The sequence below is a fragment of the Oncorhynchus mykiss genome, chromosome 16 (genome assembly GCF_013265735.2).
Source record: "Oncorhynchus mykiss isolate Arlee chromosome 16, USDA_OmykA_1.1, whole genome shotgun sequence".
Lineage (NCBI taxonomy): Eukaryota > Metazoa > Chordata > Actinopteri > Salmoniformes > Salmonidae > Oncorhynchus > Oncorhynchus mykiss.
The window spans coordinates 7,456,550-7,483,659 of NC_048580.1; the positions used below are offsets into that span (position 1 = coordinate 7,456,550).

At 43.6% G+C, this 27,110-nt stretch overlaps 1 protein-coding gene across 2 annotated transcripts in view; it reads right to left on the bottom strand.

Annotated features, from left to right (window-relative positions):
* Positions 1–384: 384 nt before the first annotated feature.
* The window catches only part of LOC100313950 (ATP-binding cassette, sub-family C (CFTR/MRP), member 3), a 54,221-nt gene continuing 27,495 nt past the window's right edge, over positions 385–27,110 (bottom strand). The window contains exons 8-31 of one of the 2 annotated variants that reach the window (XM_036946073.1): positions 21,962–22,201; positions 20,988–21,165; positions 20,613–20,774; positions 19,930–20,022; positions 16,718–16,921; positions 16,363–16,509; positions 15,974–16,061; positions 14,663–14,729; positions 14,440–14,566; positions 14,089–14,265; positions 13,712–13,879; positions 12,738–12,918; positions 11,945–12,050; positions 10,600–10,756; positions 10,243–10,450; positions 9,517–9,827; positions 6,709–6,908; positions 6,132–6,258; positions 5,580–5,681; positions 4,908–5,054; positions 4,328–4,486; positions 4,065–4,231; positions 3,188–3,382; positions 385–854 (exon numbers count right to left, since the gene is read on the bottom strand). In XM_036946073.1, coding sequence (XP_036801968.1) covers positions 743–854; positions 3,188–3,382; positions 4,065–4,231; positions 4,328–4,486; positions 4,908–5,054; positions 5,580–5,681; positions 6,132–6,258; positions 6,709–6,908; positions 9,517–9,827; positions 10,243–10,450; positions 10,600–10,756; positions 11,945–12,050; positions 12,738–12,918; positions 13,712–13,879; positions 14,089–14,265; positions 14,440–14,566; positions 14,663–14,729; positions 15,974–16,061; positions 16,363–16,509; positions 16,718–16,921; positions 19,930–20,022; positions 20,613–20,774; positions 20,988–21,165; positions 21,962–22,201 — 3,823 coding nt within the window. In that variant the 3' untranslated portion in view covers positions 385–742. Of the gene's footprint in view, positions 855–3,187; positions 3,383–4,064; positions 4,232–4,327; positions 4,487–4,907; positions 5,055–5,579; positions 5,682–6,131; positions 6,259–6,708; positions 6,909–9,516; positions 9,828–10,242; positions 10,451–10,599; positions 10,757–11,944; positions 12,051–12,737; positions 12,919–13,711; positions 13,880–14,088; positions 14,266–14,439; positions 14,567–14,662; positions 14,730–15,973; positions 16,062–16,362; positions 16,510–16,597; positions 16,922–19,929; positions 20,023–20,612; positions 20,775–20,987; positions 21,166–21,961; positions 22,202–27,110 lie in introns of those variants that run through there. The other variant, XM_036946074.1, reaches the window with a different exon arrangement.

Here is a 27,110-nt window from a genome sequence, read left to right on the forward strand (position 1 = left end):
AAATGATTCATGACCATTTTTCTAAGGCTACACATATTGCTATGGGCTATTTTTTAGCCCCTTGCTGCCTAACGTATCAGAGACATAATATATATATTTTTTAGCAGTCAATCAGGTACATTGTAAGTGTCAGTTGGTGTGTGTTTGTGGGTGATGAAGGGGTGGAAGCTACGAACCTGCAGGCTGTAATATTCCAGTGTTAATTCATCTAGGCCACATGTTTCATGTATGTATCAAACCATATATCCTGTTAATTCCTATGTTTTCAGCTAAATGTTCCACATTGGTTTTCCCCTACATTGCTAACAATGTTGCTGTTGTAGCGTAGGTTATACCAGAGTAGTTAACATGTTTTATGAAAACCATCACAGAAACATCAACAAGGAAGTCTTAATTTCTTTAATAAAGGCATTGTCATCTTTCATATTTTGGTGGTACATAATTCAAGTTTTTGCATACACGCTCCACAAAGGAATCACATATTGAACTGAGCCAACTTCCCCATCAGACATCTCTTAGTAATAAAATGTATAGCTTAAATAAGAAACACAGTACGGTACAAAAATAGCTGGATTCATCCTGAAACTCACTCTTTATAAAAATGTAAAAAAAAAAAAAAATAATGTCTTTACATTAAAAAGTGTTTCATTCTGGTTTTGCAGTAGACCACAGCGTATAAAAGGATACATTCACTGGCACTCTGTTTTCTGCCAGAAGGCACAATAGGTTTATAGAGGAGAGGCTATTGTGTCAGTCCAGCATCTTTAGCCATTCCATAGAAGATTCCTCTCTTGGATAAAAGTTTTGAAGGAGTGTCAAATTCAGCTACTTGTCCCTTGTCCAACACAAGCACTCTGCAAATTAGAGAAGAAGTAGAATCGTTCATAACTTTGTTAGGTCATATATTCTCTACAGAAACCTAACAAGATACAAAAACAGCATCTTTGATCAAAATATGTATGTATGTATGTATGTATGTATGTATGTATGTATGTATGTATGTATGTATGTATGTATGTATGTATGTATGTATGTATGTATGTATGTATGTACACTGAGCAAAAAATATAAAACGCAACATTTAAAGTGTTGGTCCCATGTTTCATGAGCTGAAATGAAGAAAAAAAATCCCAGAAATGTTCCATATGCACAAAAAGCTTATTTCTCTCAAATTTTGTGTACAAATTTGTTGATATCCCTGTTAGTGAGAATTTCTTATTTGCCAAGATAATCCATTCACCTGAAAAATGTGGCATATCAAGAAGCTGATTAAACAGCATGATCATTACACAGATGCACCTTGTGCTGGGGATAATAAAAGGCCACTTTAAAATGTGCAGTTTTGTTGCACAACACAATGCCACTGACTGCAGGAATGTCCACCAGAGCTGTTGCCAGATAATTGAATGTTCCTTTCTCTACCATAAGCTGCCTCCAATGTCGTTTTAGAGAATTTGGCAGTATGTCCAACTGACCTCACAACCGAGAGTATTTCTGTCTGTAATAAAGCCTGTTTGTGGGGAAAAAAACTCATTCCGATTGGCTGGGCTTGGCTCACAGTTCATATAAGGTAATCAGTCAATTGAAATAAATTAATTAGGCCCTGATCTATGGATTTAACATGACTGAACAGGGATGCAGCCATGGGTGGGCCTGGCAGGTCATAGGCCTACCCACTTGGCAGCCAGGCCCACCCATGGCTGCATCCCTGTTCAGTCATGTTAAATCCATAGATCAAGGCCTAATTAATTTATTTCAATTGACTGATTACCTTATATGAACTGTAACACAGTCAAATCTTTGAAATTGTTGCATGTTGCGTTTAGATTTTTTAGTATATGTACGTTTATACAGTGCATCCGGAAAGTATTCAGACCCCTTTACTTTTTCCACATTTTGTTACGTTACAGCCTTATTGTAAAATTGTTCAGACCCTTTAATCAGTACTTTGTTGAAGCAACTTAGGCACAAATTACAGCCTCGAGTCTTCTGAGGCATGATGCTACAAGCTTGGCACACCTGTATTTGGGGAGTTTCTCCCATTCTTCTCCGCAGATCCTGTCAAATCAGATCTCTGTCAGATTGGATGGGGAGCATTGCTGCACAGCTATTTTCAGGTCTCCTACCAGAGCTGGGCAACTCAAGAACATTGAGACTTGTCCCAAAGCCACTCCTGCGTTGTCTTGGCTGTGTGCTTAGGGTTGTTGTCCTGTTGGAAGGTGAACCTTCGCCCCAGTCTGAGTTCATCTGCTCTCTGTAGCAGGTTATCAAGGATCTCTCTGTACTTTGCTCCGTTCATCTTTCCCTCGATCCTGACTAGTCTCCCAGTCCCTGCCACTGAAAAGCATCCCACAGCATGATGCTGCCACCACCATGCTTCACCGTAGGGATTGGGCCAGGTTTCCTCCAGACGTGACACTTGGCATTCAGGCCAAAGAGTTCAATCTTGGTTTCGTCAGACCAGAGAATCTTGTTTCTCATGGTCAGAGTCTTTAGGTGCCTTTTGCCAAACTCCAAGCGGGCTGTTATGTGCCTTTTACTGAAGAGGGGCTTCTGTCTGGCCACTCTACCAAAAATGCTTGATTGGTGGAGTGCTACAGAGATGGAAGAACCTTCCAGAAGGACAACCATCTCCACAGAGGAACTCTGGAGCTTTGATCATCAGGATTTTGCTCACCTCCCTGACCAAGGCCCTTCTCCACCGATTGCTCAGTTTAGCCAGGCGGCCAGATCTAGGAAGAGTCTTGGTGGTTCCAAACTTCTTCCTTTAAGAATGATGGAGGCCACTGTGTTATTGGGGACCTTAAATGCTGCAGATATTTTTTGGTACCCTTCCCCAGATCTGTGCATTGACACAATCCTGTTACGGAGCTCTACAGACAAATCCTTTGACCTCATGTCTGCCTTTCCAAATCATGTCCAATCAATTCAATTTACCACAGACAGACACCAATCAAGTTGAGGATGATCAATGGAAACAGGAGGCAAACATTTCTAAACCTGTTTGGGTTATTGTGAGGATTTTTGTTGTTGTTGATTTAATCAATTTTAGAATAAGGCTGTAACATAACAAAATGTGGATAAAGTCAAGGGGTCTGAATACTTTCTGAATGTATGTGTGTGTGTGTGTGTGTGTGTGTGTGTGTGTGTGTGTGTGTGTGTGTGTGTGCAATGTATTGCACATTACCTAGTGTAGTCCATGATGGTGTTGAGTCTGTGAGCTATGGTGAAGACGGTGCAGTCCTCAAACTGTGTCCTGATGGTTGACTGGATGAGGTCGTCGGTCTCTAGGTCGATGGCTGCTGTAGCTTCATCCAGGATCAGGATCCTCGTCTTCCTCAGTAGAGCCCTGGCTAAACACACCAGCTGCCTCTGGCCCACACTGAACACACACACACACACACACAAATATATTACATTATTTTCCAGACGAGTAAAATGTGAAAAGGTACAAAAAGCTAAAAAGAAAGATTCAGAGACATCCTTAAGAGAATATCCTAATAAAGACATGTTTGTATTCCAAATGTTGTTAAGTTTAGTTTTAATTCCCACCTGAATATACAGGTAAAGGCCTTCTACAGGTAAAGGCCTTCTACAGGTAAAGGCCTTCTACAGGTAAAGGCCTTCTATAGGTAAAGGCCTTCTACAGGTAAAGGCCTTCTATAGGTAAAGGCCTTCTATAGGTAAAGGCCTTGTACAGGTAAAGGCCTTCTACAGGTAAAGGCCTTCTATAGGTAAAGGCCTTCTATAGGTAAAGGCCTTCTATAGGTAAAGGCCTTCTATAGGTAAAGGCCTTCTACAGGTAAAGGCCTTCTACAGGTAAAGGCCTTCTACAGGTAAAGGCCTTCTACAGGTAAAGGCCTTCTACAGGTAAAGGCCTTCTACAGGTAAAGGCCTTCTACAGGTAAAGGCCTTCTACAAAGGCCTTCTACAGGTAAAGGCCTTCTACAGGTAAATGCCTTCTACAGGTAAATGCCTTCTACAGGTAAAGGCCTTCTACAGGTAAAGGCCTTCTACAGGTGTGTCTGAAAACATGCCGTTGTTTAAGATGTTTGGGATGTTACCTGAGGTTCTCTCCTCCCTCTGAACACTCCAGCTCCAGTTTAGCCGGCTGGTTGCTGACAAACTTGTTGAGGTGGGACAGCTCCAGAGCTTTCCACACCTCCCCGTCATTGTACTTCTCAAAGGGGTCCAGGTTCATCCTCAGACTGCCTGAGAACAGCACTGGTTCCTGGGGACGTAGAGAGGGTAGTGGAGGTGGAGGTGAGGAAGGTGTAGGGTGTGTGTGTGTGTGTGTGTGAATGTGTATGTGTGTCTGTGTGTGTACCTGTGGTATGATGGTGAGTTTCGACCTCAGGTCATGCAGCCCTATCTCCGATATCTTGACCCCGTCGATGGTGATCTCTCCCCCTGCCGCCTCCAACAGCCGAAACAGGCACAGTGTCATAGAGGACTTACCAGCCCCAGTACGACCCACGATACCTATCTGCAACACACGCAGGCCAACATAATGAAACCCTCCGGAAACCTGCACGCTCAGCGAGCATTGCAGTTTTACCCGTCTCTATTCAAACACTTGTTACAGATATCTGCGTGCTCGATACACACATCAGCACCTGTTCTAATAAACTAAACAGCATTTTATCTGTGTATAACATGTGATGGCAGGAGTACAGCGTCCTTTCATTGGGGGTACATTCTGTTAACCATTTACCATGTTCCGAGTGGCAAACGAAAGCAATGTTTTTCACCCCAAAATGAACATTTTCCAGGTGTTTTCACGGTGTCAAGTTTCTCCATTAATCTGCGACTGTATTTGAGGACTTGTCGCGGGCATCTGTACGCACCGTGTCTAAAACGCATGTTTTCCTCACTAATCTACACCATTTCAGGCCTGTGGCTCTCACCTTCTCTCCTCCAACGACGCTGAGGGTGAGGTTCTTGAGGACCAGGTCTAGTCCCTCTCTGTACCTCACACTGTAGTCAAGGAACTCTACCTTCCCCTGGGATGGCCAATCAGGGGAAGGCTTCTTGTCTTCCACCTCCCATGGGGCCTTGCAACATACACAAACACAATGATGCGCAACAATACACTTGCAAATGCTGCCCACATTTCGCAGAGGTTGATGAGAGCCGTATTTCAGAAAACACAGTATTCTAGAAACTCAACCACGTGATCAGTAAAGAGGGGGTTATATTTAGTTAATGATCAAAGTAGTCTGAAATGTACAGTGTGCTATATAGCCCAGCCCTCCACATCAAAGGGAATCGCTGTACGGTACATAATATCCAAGTTATAGATCTAGTTCCACTTGTATTAGTCTTTTATGGTTGTGAGTCTGACTTGGCAGCCAAACAGCCCAAAATAAAAACACACTTATGAAAAAAATATATATATATATAAATACTATTTACAGAACTCAGGTGGTCTTTATTAACAAACAGTGGGCAACAACACAACATTTCCACTGTCACTTTGCCTTGTACGTCTGAGCGATTAGACCTGGTTCATTGGTTGATTTCCATATGTAAATGTCCTACCCTAGTAAGCAGTGTGTGTGCGTGTGTGTGCTCTGTACCTCAATTTTGGTCTCAGAGTACTCCTTGACTCTCTCCACGGCTACGATGTTGCTCTCCAGATCTGACGTCATCCTCACCATCCAGTTCAGTGACATGGTCACCTGTTACCAGGACAACACAGTACTGTAGCATGAGTGATGCTTATTGGGAGAAAACACAAGCAGCGTCATTAAGCTGTCGTACATCATCATACCAGATCGCTTTTAAAACACTGGGTTCTATCTCCAACCTAGTGTAGCAGATGGGGATCTGTGAAACTCCTCAGCCTGAAGAGGCCCCACTTGCACTGCCCTCATAGCTATCTTTTCAGGAGCGCGGCTGGGTAAGACGCTTCGGGAAGGCGGTCAGAGTGTTTTTGCGAGGCAGTGGTCCTTGGTTCGAGCCTCAATATGAGCCAAATCAGGAGGAAGCTATACTCGCTAAGCAAGCAGCGTGACGTCATTCACACCAGCACAACAGAATCGCAGTGGCAGGTCGATGGGCACCATTTAATGGAAATGTGTATCAGACCGTTAGACGGACAGTAGATCTATGAATATGTTGTACTGTACCAGTAGAGCGTAGGACACAGAGAGTCCCACCAGTCCAGGGTTGAGCTTGTCTTTCCCGATCACAGCAAACAGAGCAGCAAACAGTACGATGCAGTTCCCAATGAACTCTATACGCACCCCTAACCACCTACACACACACACACACACACACACACACACAGTTAGAGCAGCACTGACACACAGTATGTCTCTGCACCATACCTGCTTATGTAATTACATCACCATGCAAATATAGGCTATATTCAGTATTTTGGGCCACGTATTGTGAAGTGGGACACCAATGTCTTACTGTATGTCATTTGTGACAGAACATGTTAGTCTGTGGAGCTTTCAACATTTAGCACCAGTCTCTGTTACAATTCTCAAAAATCCAAAATGGACAAATACTGTCCACTAAATGAATCCGTCATTTTGTAAAGAGAATCCTAGGGCCCTTTGATCCTTAGCCAGCCGCTTTCAGATCAGAAGGAGCCAAAAAATGGGAACGAGGAAAGGAGGTAGATGAAGACAATTGGAACGCAGCCACTGTCCTCCAGAGTCCATAGTGAACGTACAGTAGGAGAGAGATACCACCTACCTGTTGGCCACTATACCAGGGTAGTAACTCTTTTGGTTGTCATCCACCTTCATGTCACTCATTAGAACAAAGGCATCGTGTCTGCCGTAGGCTCTGATGACACTAGAGCCGGTGACGGTCTCAGAGAAATGGGAGTATATGGGAGATCTGGTGACCGACTCCAGACGCTTTAACTGCCGAGACGTGGCCACATAAAATCTCTAAAGCCGTGGGGAAGAGAGACAAACAGCATTATACAGTATCTAAACACGCTATAACACATATCTAAACACGCTATAACACATATCTAAACAGTGGGGAAGAGAGACAGACAGCATTACACAGTATCTAAACACGCTATAACACATATCTAAACCCTGGAGTACACGCTATAAGAGATATCTAAACACGCTATAACACATATCTAAACCTTGGGGTACACGCTATAACACATATCTAAACCTTGGGGTACACGCTATAACACATATCTAAACCTTGGGGTACACGCTATAACAGTAAGCAACTAGCAAGCACACACTGCAGTATCACACTATGGTAAGGTCAGGGGTCACAACACCTGCAGAGTTCATTTGATAGACTTATAGAGTAATAGATTCATTTGATAGTGATCGATATATTTTATGAATATTTAGCTACTGTTTACATGAATTATCATAATGCCAGATGCTCTTTCCACCAGGCCACCAAAATTATTCTAAAAAAATAAGTATTATTTAATTTCATTATCAAATCAAATTCTAAAGCATTCAGGACTAAAACACATTTGATTACAAACTAAAAAGCAACACTTCAACTTCCATTAGCGCTTAAATGCCATCATGTTGTAGTGTACGGTTTGGTTAAAACAAAAAAAAACACAACATGGAAGCATGATGACCAAGCATAATGTTAAAACAAAATGATGACCAAGCATAATGTTAAAACAAAATGATGACCAAGCATAATGTTAAAACAAAATGATGACCAAGCATAATGTTAAAACAAAATGATGACCGAGCATAATGTTAAAACAAAATGATGACCGAGCATAATGTTAAAACAAAATGATGACCAAGCATAATGTTAAAACAAATGATGACCAAGCATAATGTTAAAACAAATGATGACCAAGCATAATGTTAAAACAAAATGATGACCAAGCATAATGTTAAAACAAATGATGACCAAGCATAATGGTAAAACAAAATGATGACCGAGCATAATGTTAAAACAAAATGATGACCAAGCATAATGTTAAAACAAAATGATGACCAAGCATAATGGTAAAACAAAATGATGACCAAGCATAATGTTAAAACAAAATGATGACCAAGCATAATGTTAAAACAAAATGATGACCAAGCATAATGTTAAAACAAAATGATGACCAAGCATAATGTTAAAACAAAATGATGACCGAGCATAATGTTAAAACAAAATGATGACCAAGCATAATGTTAAAACAAAATGATGACCAAGCATAATGTTAAAACAAAATGATGACCAAGCATAATGTTAAAACAAAAGATGACCAAGCATAATGTTAAAACAAATGATGACCAAGCATAATGTTAAAACAAATGATGACCAAGCATAATGGTAAAACAAAATGATGACCAAGCATAATGTTAAAACAAATGATGACCAAGCATAATGTTAAAACAAATGATGACCAAGCATAATGTTAAAACAAAATGATGACCAAGCATAATGTTAAAACAAAATGATGACCAAGCATAATGGTAAAACAAAATGATGACCAAGCATAATGTTAAAACAAAATGATGACCAAGCATAAGGCCCAGCAGCCCTCAGCGAAACATCCAAACTGAGACACGTTTTCACGTCAGGATTAACGTAAATCTCTTTACATCTTTTCTATGGAACTGATCAAACAGGTTGAAAAGAGGAGGTGGTTTCTTGAAATGAAAGCATCTCTCTCTCTCTCTCTTCTCTCAGCACTCATTCATCTTAACTCAAGTTGGGATTCGCCTAATACCAGGTCTTCACAGACCACTCATAAGAGGACCCTCATATTAATTTCCTGGATCAAAGGGTAAAGACACTGTATGGAAACCTTGAAGCTAATCAATACCCTGTATAGTTAGACAGGAAACAAAATAACCTCTAACTCCCTTCCGTGTGGACAGATACCTGTAGCGTCAGACTGACTACAAGTTGTCTTTCCATTCGCTTACCACCAGAGGGCAGCAGCACACTACAGGCCAAATCTTTTATCCACTTGTTGGTCTTTTGACAAATCCTATCAGATCTTTTCACATCAGATCTTTTTCAGAACTGATCTGATCGGTCAAAAGTGAAAAACATCAGAATTGTACTGCCTCGGGGCTACTTCATCCTACGCCACTCTATAGTATAAATCCCCATTCTCCAGCGTGTCCCTGAGAAGGACGTGAGGTCGTAAAGAACACACAGCAGTGTTCTCCTGGGTCTCAGTCAACAAACACAACTCAGGAGAACAGAAGCCTCCTTCACTATTCACTACTGTACCGGCTGTTGGTGACTCGAGATGGCACGCTCTGTATGTATGTGTGTGTTGGCGTGTGTAGGTAAAGAGAGAGGAAGTGAATGCATGGTTAGGGAAGAGGAGACAGGGAGGAGTAGAGCAAACTGATAACAGGAAAACAAAAAGCTGAAGAGAAACAAAAAGTTCAAAGGATACATAAACTGCTCCACCAATCATAACGCTGCATGCCGCATTCAGGAACGTAAGCACAAATGTAAAGGAAAAGTAGAACTCGACACCATAAACTCCTGTCCTAGAGAGCAGAGCAAGCAACGGTTAGCTCCTCAGAACAGAACCAATACCTGGACGAAGACGTAGATGAAAGTCAGGGGAGCTATGACCACGGCGAAGATGGGTGTGCTGGCCACTATGACTATCATGGTGGAGAGAGAGGAGAAGAAGGTCCCGAGGAACATGAGAACGGTGGAGGGCAGTGCCTCGTCGATGACGTAGATGTCCTTCGAGAAGCGGTTGATGACCCTGCCTATGGGGGTGGTGTCAAAGAAAGACTGAGGGGTGTGAAACTTGTTGTCCAGGAGGGCATAGTGGAGCTTCCTGGCTGCTCCGATGTTCCCCATGGCCAGGGTGAAGGAGGAGACCATGACCAGGATGCCTGGGAGGGAGGGAGGGAGGGAGGGAGGGAGGGAGGGAGGTGAGGGTTGAGGAGACAGTGGGTTTTGTATGTGTCCTCTCTCCTGAATGCGGAGTCCCTTTTCAATGAAATTCAAATCAAGCTTCCAGTGTTACTGAGGGGTAGAGGCCAAAGTCCTCACACAAAACCAACCATTCATAGTTAGCGTCATACAGTCAAAAAGTTAAACATACACAACAATACCTACAATAACTAAATATCTCTTAGGGACAAACGACCCAAACACCATGAACAAATGGTAACCACGTTGTAATCGCAATAAATATTGAACTGTAGAGATACTTTCTTCACCAGTGACGTCACATTGAGCTGGACAGGTATTCTTATCCTGGACAGGTATTCTTATCCTAAGGTAATGAACAGCAGGTCTCCTCACCTTGTGTTATGCCCAGAGCAGCATACACCCCCACCCTCATGCTGACATTCTCCTGAGTCATGTTCTGAGCCGCGTCATTGGTCCACTGACTCAGCCAGATGTTGGCTCCGATGGCAGCGGCGCTCTGACAGCCGTACAGGAAACAGATGAAGAGGGTCAGCAGAGGCCCTACTGCCTTGGCGTACTCCCAGAACACCTTGCTCTTCACCTGAGCAGAGAGGTTAATAAAAGGTCAGGGTTAAGAGGGTAGAGGTCAGAGGTTGTACTGTCTAGGAATACACCTGGAGGTAGGAGAGTTTAGAAGTCCACACCCTCAACCAGGTTTACTAAACGATGCATCTCCATATCTCTACTCACTCTGCCTGTCTCAGTGGTCTCTGCCTGGATAAGTTTCTCCACCTTGGGTAGTTTCTTCTCTGCGTCAGGCTCAGCGTGCTTCCTCTCGCTGCACAGACGTCTCCGGACAGACTTGCTCCTTGGGTTCTCCAGGTCCCCTGAGATGACGCTGATCTGCCTGCAGGGAGGGAGGAAGTGATTGATCCGTCAATCAATCAATCGTTGTGTGTATCGTACTTTTCAAAAAAAAAATCTCTCGCAAAATGCTTGATAGTAACTTAAGTCTTAAACCACATAGAATACAGCAGTTGTCTATCACAGAGGGGGTTAAACATACCGAAGCCCCTTCAGGATTTTGCGGTCTGCAATTTTTTGGCAAAATCAACAATTCCCTGCATATTATGCGAGGTTTTGACAAATCTCTGCACTATTACCAGATAAAAGTAAAATCATTGCAATATTATCGCATATAACCGTCCGATCACCACACTAACAAAAACATGGCTCCCATTCTTTTTTAACCAAAAACAGAATTTTTAGCGCATAACATTATTCAATCAAGTAACACGTCAAACAAACATTTCCCCCTTCAGTGCATTTATGACAAATATGACAATATCGGAATTGCTGCAGCAAAATCAAGCATTTTGGACTGCAACTATCACACAAAAACACCAAGGAATCCTGGAGGGACTGCAACTATCACACAAAAACACCAAGGAATCCTGGAGGGACTGCCTTATGACCTGTTAGGGGCTTATGACTGCCTTATGACCTGTTAGAGGCTTATGAGTGCCTTATGACCTGTTAGAGGCTTATGAGTGCCTTATGACCTGTTAGAGGCTTATGAGTGCCTTATGAACTGCTACAGAGGCTTATGAGTGCCTTATGACCTGTTAAGAGGCTTATGAGTGCCTTATGACCTGTTAGGGGCTTATGACTGCCTTATGACCTGTTAGAGGCTTATGAGTGCCTTATGACCTGTTAGAGGATTATGAGTGCCTTATGACCTGTTAGAGGCTTATGAGTGCCTTATGAACTGCTACAGAGGCTTATGAGTGCCTTATGAACTGCTACAGAGGCTTATGAGTGCCTTATGACCTGTTAGAGGCTTATGAGTGCCTTATGAATTGCTACAGAGGCTTATGAGTGCCTTATGACCTGTTAGAGGCTTATGAGTGCCTTATGACCTGTTAGAGGCTTATGAGTGCATATGAACTGCTACAGAGGCTTATGAGTGCCTTATGAACTGCTACAGAGGTTTATGAGTGCCTTATGAACTGCTACAGAGGCTTATGAGTGCCTTGTGAACAGTTACAGGGGCTTATGAGTGCCTTATGAATTGTTATAGAGGCTTATACTGTACCTTATGAACTTCCTCTTTGCCTCGACCACTGGTTCACTGTCCACCATGTCTGTATGGTTGCTAAGGACGTCATCAGGGAAGTCCTCTTCTTCATCAATCAAATCCACTGTGGGGTGTTGAGTCACATGGTTACCGTGGTAATTATGGAGCAGGTGTACACAACCCTACACGTGTAGGGTATGGGCTGGCAACTCTCCTCCTAGAGAGCTACTGGGTATGCAGGGTTTTGTTCCAACCCTACTCTAACAAACCTGAATAATCTAATCAGCTGCTGACTAGGACCTTGATTAGATCTATTAGAGCAGGACTGGAGCAAAACCCAGTAGCTTGCACACCCAGTCGCCTTCCAGGACAAATATTGATAGGCACTGGTATAGGCTGAACAGTAGAACCCCAATGGCAGAAACAGCAATAGTAGCTGTTTTAGATATCTCTCCAAGGGCAGAAACAGCAATAGTATCTGTTTTAGATATCTCTCCAAGGGCAGAAACAGCAATAGTATCTGTTTTAGATATCTCTCCAAGGGCAGAAACAGCAATAGTATCTGTTTTAGATCTCTCTCTAAGGGCAGAAACAGCAATAGTATGATTTTATGCTTTAGTCCTCAAATTTAGATCTGGATCTTGAAGCCATTTCCACTGCTTTCATTAAATTCATCCCCTACAATCAGGCACTGATTTACACCGGGGAAACCAGGCGGTTGCATATAATGACCAGGTGGAAGAGAAAATCAGCAGATCTAAGGACCTCAGAGAGTTCTGAATCCCTCTGCTATAGTAACAGATAGTTGTACCTGTTGCCTCGTCCTCTATGATGTCCTCCAGGGAATAGTTTCTGAGGAACTCAGCGAAAGCTCCGTTCTGTTGGAGCAGCTCCTGGTATGAACCCATCTCCGACACTCTGCCCTCCACCATCACCATTATGTTGTCCACCTGCGGCAGGAAGCTGATGCCGTGTGTCACCAAGATACGTGTCTGGGGTAAACGAAAAGAGGCTCTGTCATTAAGGCTGGGAATTGCCATGGACCTCGCGATACGATATTATCAGTAATCTTAAGTGCCGATACAGTATGCATTGCAATTCGATACTGCGATTTTATTGCAAATAGATGTTCCAAACATATTGCTCAATGACATATCTGCTACAGAGAGACGAGAGCATGAGAAAATGTGTTTTCATCAGTCAGGGAAATTAAAAGTGCTGATAATATGTTGGCATGTTTGACTTAAGAGACAAATATCGATAAAATATTGCAATATACATACTGACTTTACACACCCAAGTGCTGCACATTCCAACCAGCTTCTGTACTGAAGTTTCTTATCAGCGCAACAAAGTCATAGATATGCTACCAAACCAACCAGCAGACAGGATGGAAAATAACAAACCACAAAAAAGAGTGACTACTTCCTCTATTGTAGTTGAGGACTCTACAAATGGGTTTTACGATCTGAACTACACAGAATATAACTTATGAACTTGTCAGTTGTAGGAGATAGCCATGTTAGAATGGAAAAAACTGGCAATGTAGTGACTGACCACCAAAGATTGTTAATAAAGGACAAGACATCTGACTGGTCTCTTTCTCATAAAACCAAACATTGTTGATAAAGGACAAGACATCCGACTGGTCTCTTTCTCATACAACCAAAGATTGTTGATAAAGGACAATATATTTAACCAGTCCGTTTTGCTCTGCTACCCCTCAGAATGTCTCTCTTCTTCTGTAATGTACGGAGAACATAGCAGATTGACTACTCTCCTCACCTTGCCCTGCAGCACCCCCTCTGGGCCAATGACATGGTCGAAGATGTGTTTGGCCACGTGGGAGTCCACGGCAGACAGAGGGTCATCCAGCAGGTAGACATCTGCCTCGTTGTACAGAGCTCTGGCCAGACTCACCCTCTGTCTCTGGCCACCAGACAGGTTGATACCCTGAGGGAAGGAGGGACAGATAGACAGAGAGAGAGAAATCACTAGCAAGCTAGCAATCACAAGCAAATCACTGATCTCAAAAGTCATTCCTTTGAGACTCTAAGATGCAATTTAGCTCCCAGAGCTAATGCCTAAGCTTTTGTTCAGTGGGCTAACATGGCCTTTAGCTCCAAAAACAACCCATGTTAGATTCTATCCCATCTCCCTACCTTCTCTCCAATCTCGGTCAGGTCTCCTCCAGGTAGTACTTCCAGGTCAGGGGTCAGGGCGCAAGCCTCCAGACAAGAGCGGTACTTCTGCTCGTTGTAGGCCTTGCCAAATAGGATGTTGTCTCTCAGAGTGGCGTTCTGGATCCAGGCCTGCTGGGGGACGTAGGCCACCGAACCCTGGAGGAGAGGAGTGAAGGAACTCAGTACAGATGAAAACTACAACTAGACCCTAAAATTCAATCTAGACCCTAACACCTAACAATCAATCAGTCGATCAATCGTTCAATTAATCAAGCAATTGAGCCACCAATCAATCTTCGGTGAGTATAAATGAATTGAGTGCAGATGTACCCGTATGGAGATCTGTCCCTCCAGTTTCTCCATCTCTCCCAGTAGAGCTGACACCAGGGAAGACTTCCCACAGCCCACATGTCCAACCACCGCTAGCAGAGAGCCCTGCGGCACCATCAGGTTTATACTGCGGACAAACACACACACGGGGCACATTAGTAAAGTACATTCCTTCCCTTTAAATTGTTATTTGTCCTTGTCATGATACAACTCACTAACTTACTTGTGCAGAGCAGGAGGATCTTGTTTTGCCCAGGTGAACTTCCCATTGACAACAGTCACTGAGCTATCTGAAGGGGAGAACACAGTGTAAGAATGAAAGGCAGTTAGGGAACCACCAATCGTGACACAGCATTACCAAACTGGAAGCATATATTCAAACTGTCTCAGAGCCAAGAAGGAAAAGCCATGACTATTGTCGTGGAAAATTGCAAGATTGTTATAATGCTTGTATTGCATTTAATGGTTGTTTTATTCGACAGAATAGAGTGTTCTGTTAACTATTATATGTGTGTGTGTTCTACTGAGGGGGGCCTCTATGAGATAACACTGACAGAGGAGATTTACGATGTCTTTGGGTAATAAAGCCTAAAGAGCATTCCAGATAACACAAGGTAATGTTTTTGTGCTGTACCGTACCAGAGTGAGACGGTTCCAGTTTGGAGTAGGAGGAACCAGACACTGGTCTTTACAATGAAAACTGTTGACACAGCAGTAACTCTCTGCTATGTTTTATAGATATCTTTCATACAAATCTTAACCTTGTGACCATTCTATGCATCTGTGGTTCGTCATGTAGGTTGAGAGGGGTGCATCTTGGCTATAAAAGATCTTTGTACTTTTCTGGTGTCACTTTCAATGGTTCATTAGAAATGGCGCATCATTGAAAGTCAAAAAGGCTATTGCTATAGCTCTTATTATTAAAGACGTAGCTTAAGCTCTGACTGGCGTGTGAAGTTTGTAACTCTCCTCGTTTGGTAAAGCAGAAATAAGCCACCACAGTATACACTGTGGAACCACATGTGTCTAATTCCCTTAAGTCACCTCAAGGTAGAGTCCAAAATGTTTATATCACAAAAGCCAAGAGTAATGACTACAGTATGCAGAAACAAAATGTATTACAAACCCCACACCCCCCATTGTTACTTATTGAAAACGCAACCGTCGACAATAATGGCAGATGGGGGAACCATGGCAACGGCCAACATCAGCATGACTTATCAGAAACATAGACCATTAGACTGACTAAACAGACCATTAGAAGGACTAAACAGACCATTAGAATGACTAAACAGACCATTAGAATGACTCAACAGAAACAGACCATTAGAATGACTCAACAGAAACAGACCATTAGATTGACTCAGAGGCCCTGTCCCATTAGCTTCCCCTTTATCCTATCCCTTCATGTCAGTGAAAAACCTATGGCCTATCAGAACAGCCCAGGGAGTGAAATGGAACCGGCCCAGCCAAGTTTGATCTGGTTTCTTGGTCAGCTTGGGCTGGTTCTTTGGTCAGCTGCATCCATGTTTACCTGTGGCTGTGTTATTCCTGTCCACAGACTCTGGGTCCAGCTCTTCATGACTCAGGAAGTCCTGGATACGCTTCAGAGACACGCTGGCCTGATGAGAAGCTACAGAGTCAACACAATACTCACGTACAGGAGGAGTGACAGAAGGGGTAAGAGGAGGAGCAGAGTGAGGAGGAGAAGGAGCAGAGTGAGGAGGAGGAGGAGCAGAGTGAGGTGAGGAGGAGGAGCAGAGTGAGGAGGAGGAACAGAGTGATAGGAGGAGGAGGAGCAGAGTGAGGAGGAGGAGGAGGAGCAGAGTGAGGAGGAGGAGGAGCAGAGTGAGGAGGAGGAGGAGCAGAGTGAGGAGGAGGAGGAGGAGGAGGAGGAGCAGAGTGAGGAGGAGGGGAGCCTACCTGTACAACGCTACTGATGACTTGGGGCAGCATATTGAGAGGGAACCGTAAGATGTTAAACAGAGACAAAGACACAAAGGCTTTCTCCGCATCTAAAATGTTATTTTTATCCACTGTCACGTACACTGCAAACGTCATCAAGGCAACCTGAGGAGACATTAAGAGAAAACAATCATGGAAGTAGATCCTCTGGGCAGCTCATGGGTCTGCAATACAGCTGTCAGAGTGTACTCACTTCCTCTAAAAGAGCTAACGCTAGTCATCTTAGAAATATTACAGAGTTGTCCTTCCTTATGCAAACATGGTATATAGTGTACAACAAGGACAATATAGATGCTGTGTGTGTGTCCCGTACTAGGAATGGTGCGCTGGTCCAGGCCATGGTAGACAGAGCACCGAGGTAGGCCGTCTTGCGGAGCACATTGAGCTCTTTCTGTCTGATCTCCAGAACCTTCTCTTTAAAGGAGTTCTCCCAGGCGTACAGCTTCAACACTTTGATCCCGTTCAGAATCTCGTTCATCAGTTTGATGCGAGCGTCCTTGTACTGCATCTGCTCCACCTGAGAGATAGGGGTGGGGTAGAGGGGGAGAGGGAGAGAGGGGGTAGAGGGGAGAGAGAGAGGGGGTAGAGGGGGAGAGGGGGTAGAGGGGGTAGAGGGGGTAGAGGGAGAGAGAGAGAGGTGGTAGAGAGGGAGAGAGAGAGAGGGGGTAGAGGGGGAGAGAGAGAGAGGGGGTAGAGGGGTAGAGAGAGAGAGGGGGTAGAGGGGGAGAGAGAGAGAGAGGGGGTAGAGGGGGAGAGAGAGAGAGAGGGGGTAGAGGGGGAGAGAGAGAGAGAGGGGGTAGAGGGGGAGAGAGAGAGAGAGGGGGTAGAGGGGTAGAGAGAGCGAGGGGGTAGAGGGGTAGAGAGAGCGAGGGGGTAGAGGGGTAGAGAGAGAGAGGGGGGAGGTAGAGGAGATGTCAAAACAACACTACTTTAGAGAGCATATTCACTGTTGATGTTTTTTCAGATTTCAAGGGAAAATACAGTATTTCACACTCATTAATAAAGGCTTTGATAGTTTTTGTATTTATTATGGATCCCCATTAGTTCCTGCCAAGGCAGCAGCTACTCTTCCTGGGGTTTATTATGGATCCCCATTAGTTCCTGCCAAGGCAGCAGCTACTCTTCCTGGGGTTTATTATGGATCCCCATTAGTTCCTGCCAAGGCAGCAGCTACTCTTCCTGGGGTTTGTTATGGATCCCCATTAGTTCCTGCCAAGGCAGCAGCTACTCTTCCTGGGGTTTATTATGGATCCCCATTAGTTCCTGCCAAGGCAGCAGCTACTCTTCCTGGGGTTTATTATGGATCCCCATTAGTTCCTGCCAAGGCAGCAGCTACTCTTCCTGGGGTTTATTATGGATCCTGATTAGTTCCTGCCAAGGGAGCAGCTACTCTTCCTGGGGTTTGTTATGGATCCCCATTAGTTCCTGCCAAGGCAGCAGCTACTCTTCCTGGGGTTTGTTATGGATCCCCATTAGTTCCTGCCAAGGCAGCAGCTACTCTTCCTGGGGTTTATTACGGATCCTGATTAGTTCCTGCCAAGGCAGCAGCTACTCTTCCTGGGGTTTATTATGGATCCCTATTAGTTCCTGCCAAGGCAGCAGCTACTCTTCCTGGGGTTTGTTATGGATCCCCATTAGTTCCTGCCAAGGCAGCAGCTACTCTTCCTGGGGTTTATTATGGATCCCTATTAGTTCCTGCCAAGGCAGCAGCTACTCTTCCTGGGGTTTATTATGGATCCCCATTAGTTCCTGCCAAGGCAGCAGCTACACTTCCTGGGGTTTATTATGGATCCCCATTAGTTCCTGCCAAGGCAGCAGCTACACTTCCTGGGGTTTATTATGGATCCCCATTAGTTCCTGCCAAGGCAGCAGCTACACTTCCTGGGGTTTATTATGGATCCCCATTAGTAGCACTACTCTACTACCACATATCTACAATACATAATCCATGTGTAAGTGTGTAGAGTGCATGTCTTATCGTGTGTGTGTATGTGTGTGTGTGTGTGTGTGTGTGTGTGTGTGTGTGTGTGTGTATATATATGTGTGTCTCTTCCCAGTCCCAGCTGTTCTATAAGGTGTATTTTTATCTGTTTTTTATTCAAATCTGATTCTACTTCTTGCATCATTTACCTGATTTGGAATAGAGTTCCACGTAGTCATGGCTCTATGTAATACTGTGCGCCTCCCATAGTCTGTTCTTGACTTGGGGATTGTGACGAGACCTCTGGTGGCATGTCTTGTGGTGTATGCATGGGTGTCCAAGTAGTTTAAAACAGACACCACGGTGCATTCAGCATGACAACACTTCTTACAAAAACAAGTAGTGATGTAGTCAATCTCTCCTCGACTTTGAGCCATGAGAGATTTACATGCATATTATTAATGTCAGCTCGCCCTGTACATTTCAGGGCCAGTCTTGCTGCCCTGTTCTGCAATTGTCCACTTTGTGGCACCTGACAGCAGTCCAGGTGTGATAAAACCAGGGCCTGTAGGACCTGCCTTGTTGATAGTGCTGTTAAGGCGGCAGAGCAGCGCTTTATTATGGACAGACTTTTCCTCATCCTAGCTACTGTTGTATCAATATGTTTTGACCACGACAGTTTACAATCCAGGATTACCCCAAGCAGTTTAGTCTCCTCAACTTGCTCAATTTCCACATGATTAAAACAAGCTTTAGTTGAGGTTTAGTGAATGATTTTTCCCAAATACAATGCTTTTAGTTTTCGAAATGTATTCCTTGCCACCCATTCTGAAACTAACTGGAGCTCTCTGTTAAGGGTGGCAGTGATTTCACTCGCTGTAGTAGCTGACGTATATAGTGTTGAGTCATCCGCATACATAAACACATTGGCTCAAAGCCAGTGGCATATCATTAGTAAAGATTGAAAAAGTAAGGGGCCTGGGCAGCTGCCCTGGGGAATGCCTGATTCTACCTGGATTATGATGGAAAGGCTTCCATTAAAGAACACCCTCTGTGTTGTTAGACAGGTAACTCTTTATCCACAATATAGCAGGGGGTGTAAAGCCATAACACATAAGTTTTCCAGCAGCAGACTACAATAGTTTACAGCAAAATAGCATTGTATCTGGTCAAACACATTTTCTTCCCCAAAAAAGTTTACTTAGCATTGGTAACAGGCTGATTGGTCGGCTCTTTGAGCCAGTAAAGTGGACTTTACTATTCCTGGGAAGCTGAATTTTTTTTTGCTTCTCTCCAGGCCTGAGGGCACATATTATTCTAGTAGGCTTAGATTGAAGATATGGTTGCTCAACATACAAAAAAGGCATAGTTTGAAGCACAGTAGTATAAACTCACATCAGATCTATACAGGGCTTTGTTGTTGGACCCTTAGCATTTATGTGGTAAAAAGTTGGGCACATGTTTCTACATTGATCCTTAGATTAAACAACCAACTTATTTTCTATGAGACTTTATCATCTTAATAACAATCATCATCACCACTACTTCAACTCCTTGTCCCCAATGATAAGCCCTCATAGAGTAGCAGAGGGAGCTATGTATACCTGGTAGGCTCGTGTCCTCACAGCGATGGCAGCATTTAAAGGAATCAGGAGGATCATCACAGCAACACCAGCCAGCACTGATGGACCCAGGTTCTACAACAGAGACAAGGCATGACCAACCAACACAGAGACAAGGCATGACCAATCAACACAGAGACAAGGCATGACCAATCAACACAGAGACAAGGCATGACCAATCAACACAGAGACAAGGCATGACCAATCAACACAGAGACAAGGCATGACCAATCAACACAGAGACAAGGCATGACCAATCAACACAGAGACAAGGCATGACCAATCAACAGACACAAAATCATGACCAATCAACAGACACAAAATCATGACCAATCAACACAGACACAAAATCATGACCAATCAACAGACAAAATCATGACCAATCAACACAGACACAAAATCATGACCAATCAACACAGAGACAAGGCATGACCAATCAACACAGACACAAAATCATGACCAATCAACACAGACACAAAATCATGACCAATCAACACAGACACAAAATCATGACCAATCAACACAACAGAGATGGACCCTGGTTCAACAACACAGACCAGACATGACTAATCAACACAGATGTCATTAGATCTACTTCTCCTACAGTGTACTAGTTATTCTATGGCAGACTAATAAACCCACCTCCATGGTAAGAACCCACCCACCTGCCACAGGAAGTATAGCGCCAGTATGATCTGAAGTGGGGCGGACCACAGCATGTTGAGAAAGGTGGTGAGATCCATGAAGCGCTGAGCGTCCACTGACATCAGGTTGACTATCTCTCCCACTGTAGATGTACGCTTGGCCGCGTTCGTGATGATCAGAGACTAGGGGGAGAGAACAGAGAAAGAGAGAGATAGAGGCAGAACAGAAGATAGAGAGAGATTCAGTACTTTCGCCACTGTAGTGAATGTGTGTGTGTGCTCCTGTGTGTGTGTGTGTGTGTGTGTGTGTATGCTCCTGTGTGTGTGTGTGTGTGTGTGTATGCTCCTGTGTGTGTGTATGCGTGTGTGTGTGTGTGAGATTCTGCCTGTGTGTACCTTCCTGTAGATAGCTCCTATGATGGCGGTGCGGAGCCTCATCCCGGTGACGAAGCAGTACTGGAAGTGTTGGTGCAGGATGAGGGTCTGGAGGAAGGCTGTGAAGAACATGAGGAATGCCAGGGCATAGCCCCACCAGGTGGGAGCTTCCTTCTGCTTCGTGAACGAGATCAATAAGCTAGTGAGAGAGAGCGAGATCAAATGAAAATACATTATTAATGTATTATTACCGTTAAGAAAATGTCTTGCAGCATAACATACTGAATATATACAAATAATATGTGATCTGTAAGTACAATGAGCAAAGGGCAAGCCCTAGAACGAAGGACATAAAACAAGCAACGGAAGGTGCAGTTTTTCCATTACGAGCCATGACACCACCATGACCACCCATGTGGTTTATGGAAAGTTATGATCTACCTAACAATCTATCACTGTCTCTTCTCTCCAGGAAATAAATCATTAATAAACCCCTCTTTACGACACAGAGGGGGTTTATGCTTTCACAGAAAAGCGGCCATCATTCAAATACACACCCAGTCATGATCGCCTACACCGGGAAGACATTTACACGTTGGCTTTGCATAACATACAAATAAGACCATAAGAATGAAAAACGAACACCATGCAAAAACTTGAATATTTTTGAGAAAACGAGAGACCATGATAGATTGTTAGGTAGATAATTTCCTTCCATAAACCGCATAGGTAAATACCGTCCAGGTACTTGGAAACACTGTGGTAGTGAGAGGAACAATGCTGTCCTGTCACCCTGTAAAGCTACAAGGAAACAGATGCTCCTATGATGGGTCTGAAAGAGGAACTACAGCAGTTATATTGAAATATCTCACAGATCTTTATCTTTACTCAGAACTTCAAATTGCATTCAGGCCCACGTTCAGCGTGTTCATCTTGACATATAGGCTTCAAACACCTTCATAAGGGGTTATAATGCTTCGTGGTGCTCTACTTACCTGAGGAGCTGTGGGTTGACGAAGGTGATGAGGTCCTGTAGGAGTTTAAAGGCAGATCCGATGAGGAAGTAGGGTCCAAAAGCCTTGATGAGGGAGCGGAGGAAGGAGGGCTTCTTGGGGGTTCTCTTTTTGGACAGCAACACCTCCACCTCCTCAGGACTGTTCTCCCCCCCTACGTGGTTGGACTCTCCCGCTGGCGGAGGCTTGGAGTACAGAGCCTGGGTGGACCGGTCCTTACCACTGTGGAGAAAATGGCAGGAAATGAGTTTCCAGTAGAAGAAGCATTCATCAAATTCAACTTTTTCCTTGAAGTTAGCAGATATATTGCTTAAGAAGGTAGGAAGGAAGGAAGGAAGGAAGGAAGGGAAAGAAGGAAGGAAGGGAAAGAAGGAAGGAAGGAAGGAAGGAAGGGAAAGAAGGAAGGAAGGGAAAGAAGGAAGAAAGGAAGGAAGGGAAGGAAGGAAGGAAGAAAGGAAGGAAGGGAAAGAAGGAAGGAAGGAAGGAAGGAAGGAAGGAAGGGAAAGAAGGAAGGAAGGAAGGAAGGAAGGAAGGAAGGAAGGAAGGAAGGAAGGAAGGAAGGAAGGGAGGAAGGAAAGGAAGAAGGAAAGGAAGAAGGAAGAGAAAGAAAGAGAAAGAGAGAAAGAGAAAGAAAGGAAGGAAAGAAAGAAAAGGAAGGGAAAGAAGGAAGGGAAAGAAGGAAGGAAGGTTTACTGCAGCATACTGTAAATTATGATGCATTGTGGGAAAATGTGGGTGGGGAAATAATTGCAGTATTTTCAATGGTACTGTAATTTCACTCCTCAATCTTTGGAGCGCTTAAAACCTTTTGACCACAAAATGGGGGCATGGTTTGTAGTTTGAGAGAATGTGTGGAACAACGGAGGTTGGAGTTCAGCAGACAAGCTGGTGTTAAGTGATTTTGGACCAGAGATTTACATTGGAGTCATTTTGCAGATCCTCTTATCCAGAGCGACTTACAGTTAGTTATCTACGACAACCATCTCATCATAACTAAAACATTTGTCAATACAGCCAGCTACAAAGTCAGTGCTAGTAAGACACAATGTAAGTATGGAACAGTGGGAACAGCTGTGTGGCCTTCACAAGCTGAAGCAATGGAACTGTGGGGCCCATGGCTGTGTGGCCTTCACAAGCTGAAGCAATGGAACTGTGGGGCCCATGGCTGTGTGGCCTTCACAAGCTGAAGCAATGGAACTGTGGGGCCCATGGCTGTGTGGACTTCACAAGCTGAAGCAATGGAACAGTAGGGCCCATGGCTGTGGCATTGACAACCTGAAGTAATGGAACTGTGGGGCCCATGGCTGTGTGGCCTTCACAAGCTGAAGCAATGGAACAGTGGGGCCCATGGCTGTGTGGCCTTCACAAGCTGAAGCAATGGAACTGTGGGGCCCATGGCTGTGTGGCCTTCACAAGCTGAAGCAATGGAACTGTGGGGCCCATGGCTGTGTGGCCTTCACAAGCTGAAGCAATGGAACTGTGGGGCCCATGGCTGTGTGGACTTCACAAGCTGAAGCAATGGAACTGTGGGGCCCATGGCTGTGTGGACTTCACAAGCTGAAGCAATGGAACAGTAGGGCCCATGGCTGTGGCATTGACAACCTGAAGCAATGGAACAGTAGGGCCCATGGCTGTGGCATTGACTACCTGAAGTAATGGAACTGTGGGGCCCATGGCTGTGTGGCCTTCACAACCTGAAGTAATGGAACAGTGGGGCCCATGGCTGTGGCATTGACAACCTGAAGCAGAAAGTTGTTTTGGGGCAAATGTTTATGCTCTAGCAAGTTCGTTTTTACAAGCTTTCTGGTTAAAGGTTTATGTGGTAGCCAACTGCTTGCTTTTGATAAGTTAAAAATGTATATTTTCACTTTGAGAAAAACAAATCCAATCAATTATTAAGATGGTAGGATTGAAATGTTTTATAAAAAATGGCAGAGAGAAAGCAGGTAGTTTCTGTTTAGAGCAGAAAGACGGTTTAATCTGGTTACCAGCCGGAGTTTGAAAGCCAGACTTTCACTCCACTGCTTTCCAGGCAAGTTCCAGTCTTTTTCCACTCACTGCAGCAGCTTGTTGGAAAGCATGATGTGAACACTGCACCAATGTTCTATATTTCTTACTGATCTGTACTGTGAATGAATTCAGTCTTTGATACTAGCATTCCCACTTAGCATTTGACGTCCTTCAGGCATTTTGTTTTGGAGGGGGGGGGGGGGGGGGGGGGTCCTCAGTCTTTTTTTTTTGGTGAGGTCTGGACCGAAGTAGATTGGAGTGGATTTAGCAAGTGACATCAATAAGGGATCATCGCTTTCACCTGGATTCACCTGGTCAGTCTGTCATGGAAAGAGCAGGTGTTCCTAATGTTTAGTATACTCAGATTGGTGGCACCTTAATTGGGGATAGCGGGCTCGTGGAAATTGCTGGAGTGGAATAGTATCAAAAACATCAAACACATGGGATGATGCCATTCCATTAACTTCTTTGGGATAGGGGGCAGCATTTTCACTTTTGGATGAATAGCGTGCCCAGAGTAAACTGCCTCCTACTCAGTCCCAGATGCTAATATATGCATAGTATTATTAGTATTGTATTGGATAGAAAACACTCTGAAGTTTCTAAAACTGTTTGAATGATGTCTGTGAGTACAACAGAACTCATATGGCAGGCAAAAATGTGAGAAAAAAATCCAAACAAGAAGTGGGAAATCTGAGCAAAGTGTCAGAGACGCACTTGGATCCATCAGGCAAGCTGCTGCAGGGGTTGGATCAAAGTTGGCTGCCAGAGGATTCAGTATGCATGCGAAGTGCTCACACAGTGACTTCAGGAGGACATGTGTCAACTGTTTTGCAACAGTAGTTGACTGCAAGTGTTCCTCAAGTTTGAGAAAGCACGGCACCACATCAGACAGTGATTGGCTGTCAGTTTGAAGTTGGTCAGTATGGATTGCGAACTGCTCAAGCAACTTCACAAGCTGTTCTAGCTTGGCCCAGTCATGTGCCGTGCTCTCCCTTGAATTTCTTCCCTGTTAGCTACAGAGCAAATTCTCCAGTGTTAAAAAATAATAATAAAATGGATTGGTCTGTGGACCCATATAGACTCTAGAACAGTGTTCAATTAACATACTGCTTAGTGTAAAGCCTTATTAAAATATTTCCCAGAGTGCCTTGCCTTTCTAGCAAATTGTAAAGTTACCATCCATGGCTGTATTTGTTAGTGACAGATAGGGTTGTTGAATTCATCCATTTTCTCATCCGTATGTTTTCTTAAACGTGAAATTATTTTCAATCCAAAAGCCCAGATACAGTGCATTTGGAATGTATTCAGACCCCTCAACTTTTTCAAAAAAAATTACAGCTTTAATTGTTTAATTAAATTATTTGTACTCATTAATTTACACACAATACTCCATATTGACAAAGCAAAAACAGGTTTAAAAATGTTTTTAAATTTATAAAAAAATAAAAAAACATATTTACATAAGTATTCAGACACTTTGCAACGAGTCCCGAGATTTAGCTCAGGTGGATCCTGTTCACATTGATCTTCCTTGAGATGTTTCCTCAACTGTGATTGGAGTCCACCTGTGGTAAATTCAATTGATTGGACATGATTTGGAAAGGCACACACCTGTCTATATAAGAACAAACAGTTGACAGTGAATGTCAGAGCTAAAAACCAAGCCATGAGGTAGAAGGAATTGTCCGTAGAGGCCCGAGACATGATTGTGTCGAGGCACATGTCTGGGGAAGGGTACCAAAACATTTCTGCAGAATTGAAGGTCCCCCAAGAACACAGTGGCCTCCATCATTCTTAAATGGAAGAAGCTTGGAACCATGGGGCGAAGGTAAACCTTCCAACAGGACAATGATGACGCATACAGCAAAGACAACAGAGAAGTGGCTTTGGGACAAGTCTCTGAATGTCCTTGAGTGGCCCAGCCAGAGCCCGGACTTGAAAATAGCTGTGCAGCAACACCCCCAATCCAACCTGACAGACCTTGAGAAGATCTGGGAAGAATGGGAGAAACTCCCCAAATACAGGTGTTCAAAGCTTGCAATGTCATACCCAAGAAGACTCGGGGCTGTATTCACTGCCAAAGGATCTTCAACAATGTACTGAGTAAAGAGTCTCACTACTTATGTAAATGTGATATTTCAGTTATTTTTATACATTTGCAAAAATGTATAACTTTTTTTTGCTTCGTCATTATGTGGTATTGTGTGCAGATTGAGGAAAAAAATGTATTTAATCAATTTTAGAATAAAGCTGTAATGTAACAAAATGTTACACATTGTGCTGCCTTGCTTAGTCACATTGTGCTGCCTTGCTTAGTCACGTGTAACTTATATTGGAATACAGACAGAATTAAGATATACAACAATTTGAACATTTATTCACCTGTAACTTGCATTCAGAATGCCATTCCTAATGACTGCCAGAGTTTGTAACACCGTGAGGAGACTAACCTCTAAACTGGAACAAACATTTCAGTATGGAGGTGCAAAAAAAATCTACCTGATTGGATTCATTTAGAAAAATGTGTGGTATTTATCTTCGTGTAGCTTAAGACGAATCAAAATGTACATGCAAACATAGATATTGAAACAAACTATTTAAAAAAAATCTACCTTCAATAAAGCTTGCTGGGAAATATGATAATGATGGCCGTGGTTTTGGTTCAAAGTGATGTGTATGAGTTTCTGTATTAGGCCCCTGTATTAGGGTACATCTCAACCCCATAGAAAATCTTTGGAGGGAGTTGAAAGTCCGTGTTGCCCAGCAACAGCCCCAAAACATCACTGCTCTAGAGGAGATCTGCATGGAGGAATGGGCCAAAATACCAGCAACAGTATGTGAAAACCTTGTGAAGACTTACAGAAAACGTTTGACCTCTGTCATTGCCAACAAAGGGTATATAACAAAGTATTGAGATAAACTTTTGTTATTGACCAAATACTTATTTTCCACCATAATTTGCAAATCAATTCATAAAAAATCCTACAATGTGATTTTCTGGATTTTTTTCTCTCATTTTGTCTGTCAAAGTTGAAGTGTACCTATGATGAAAATTACAGGCCTCTCTCATCTTTTTAAGTGGGAGAACTTGCACAATTAGTGGCTGACTAAATACTTT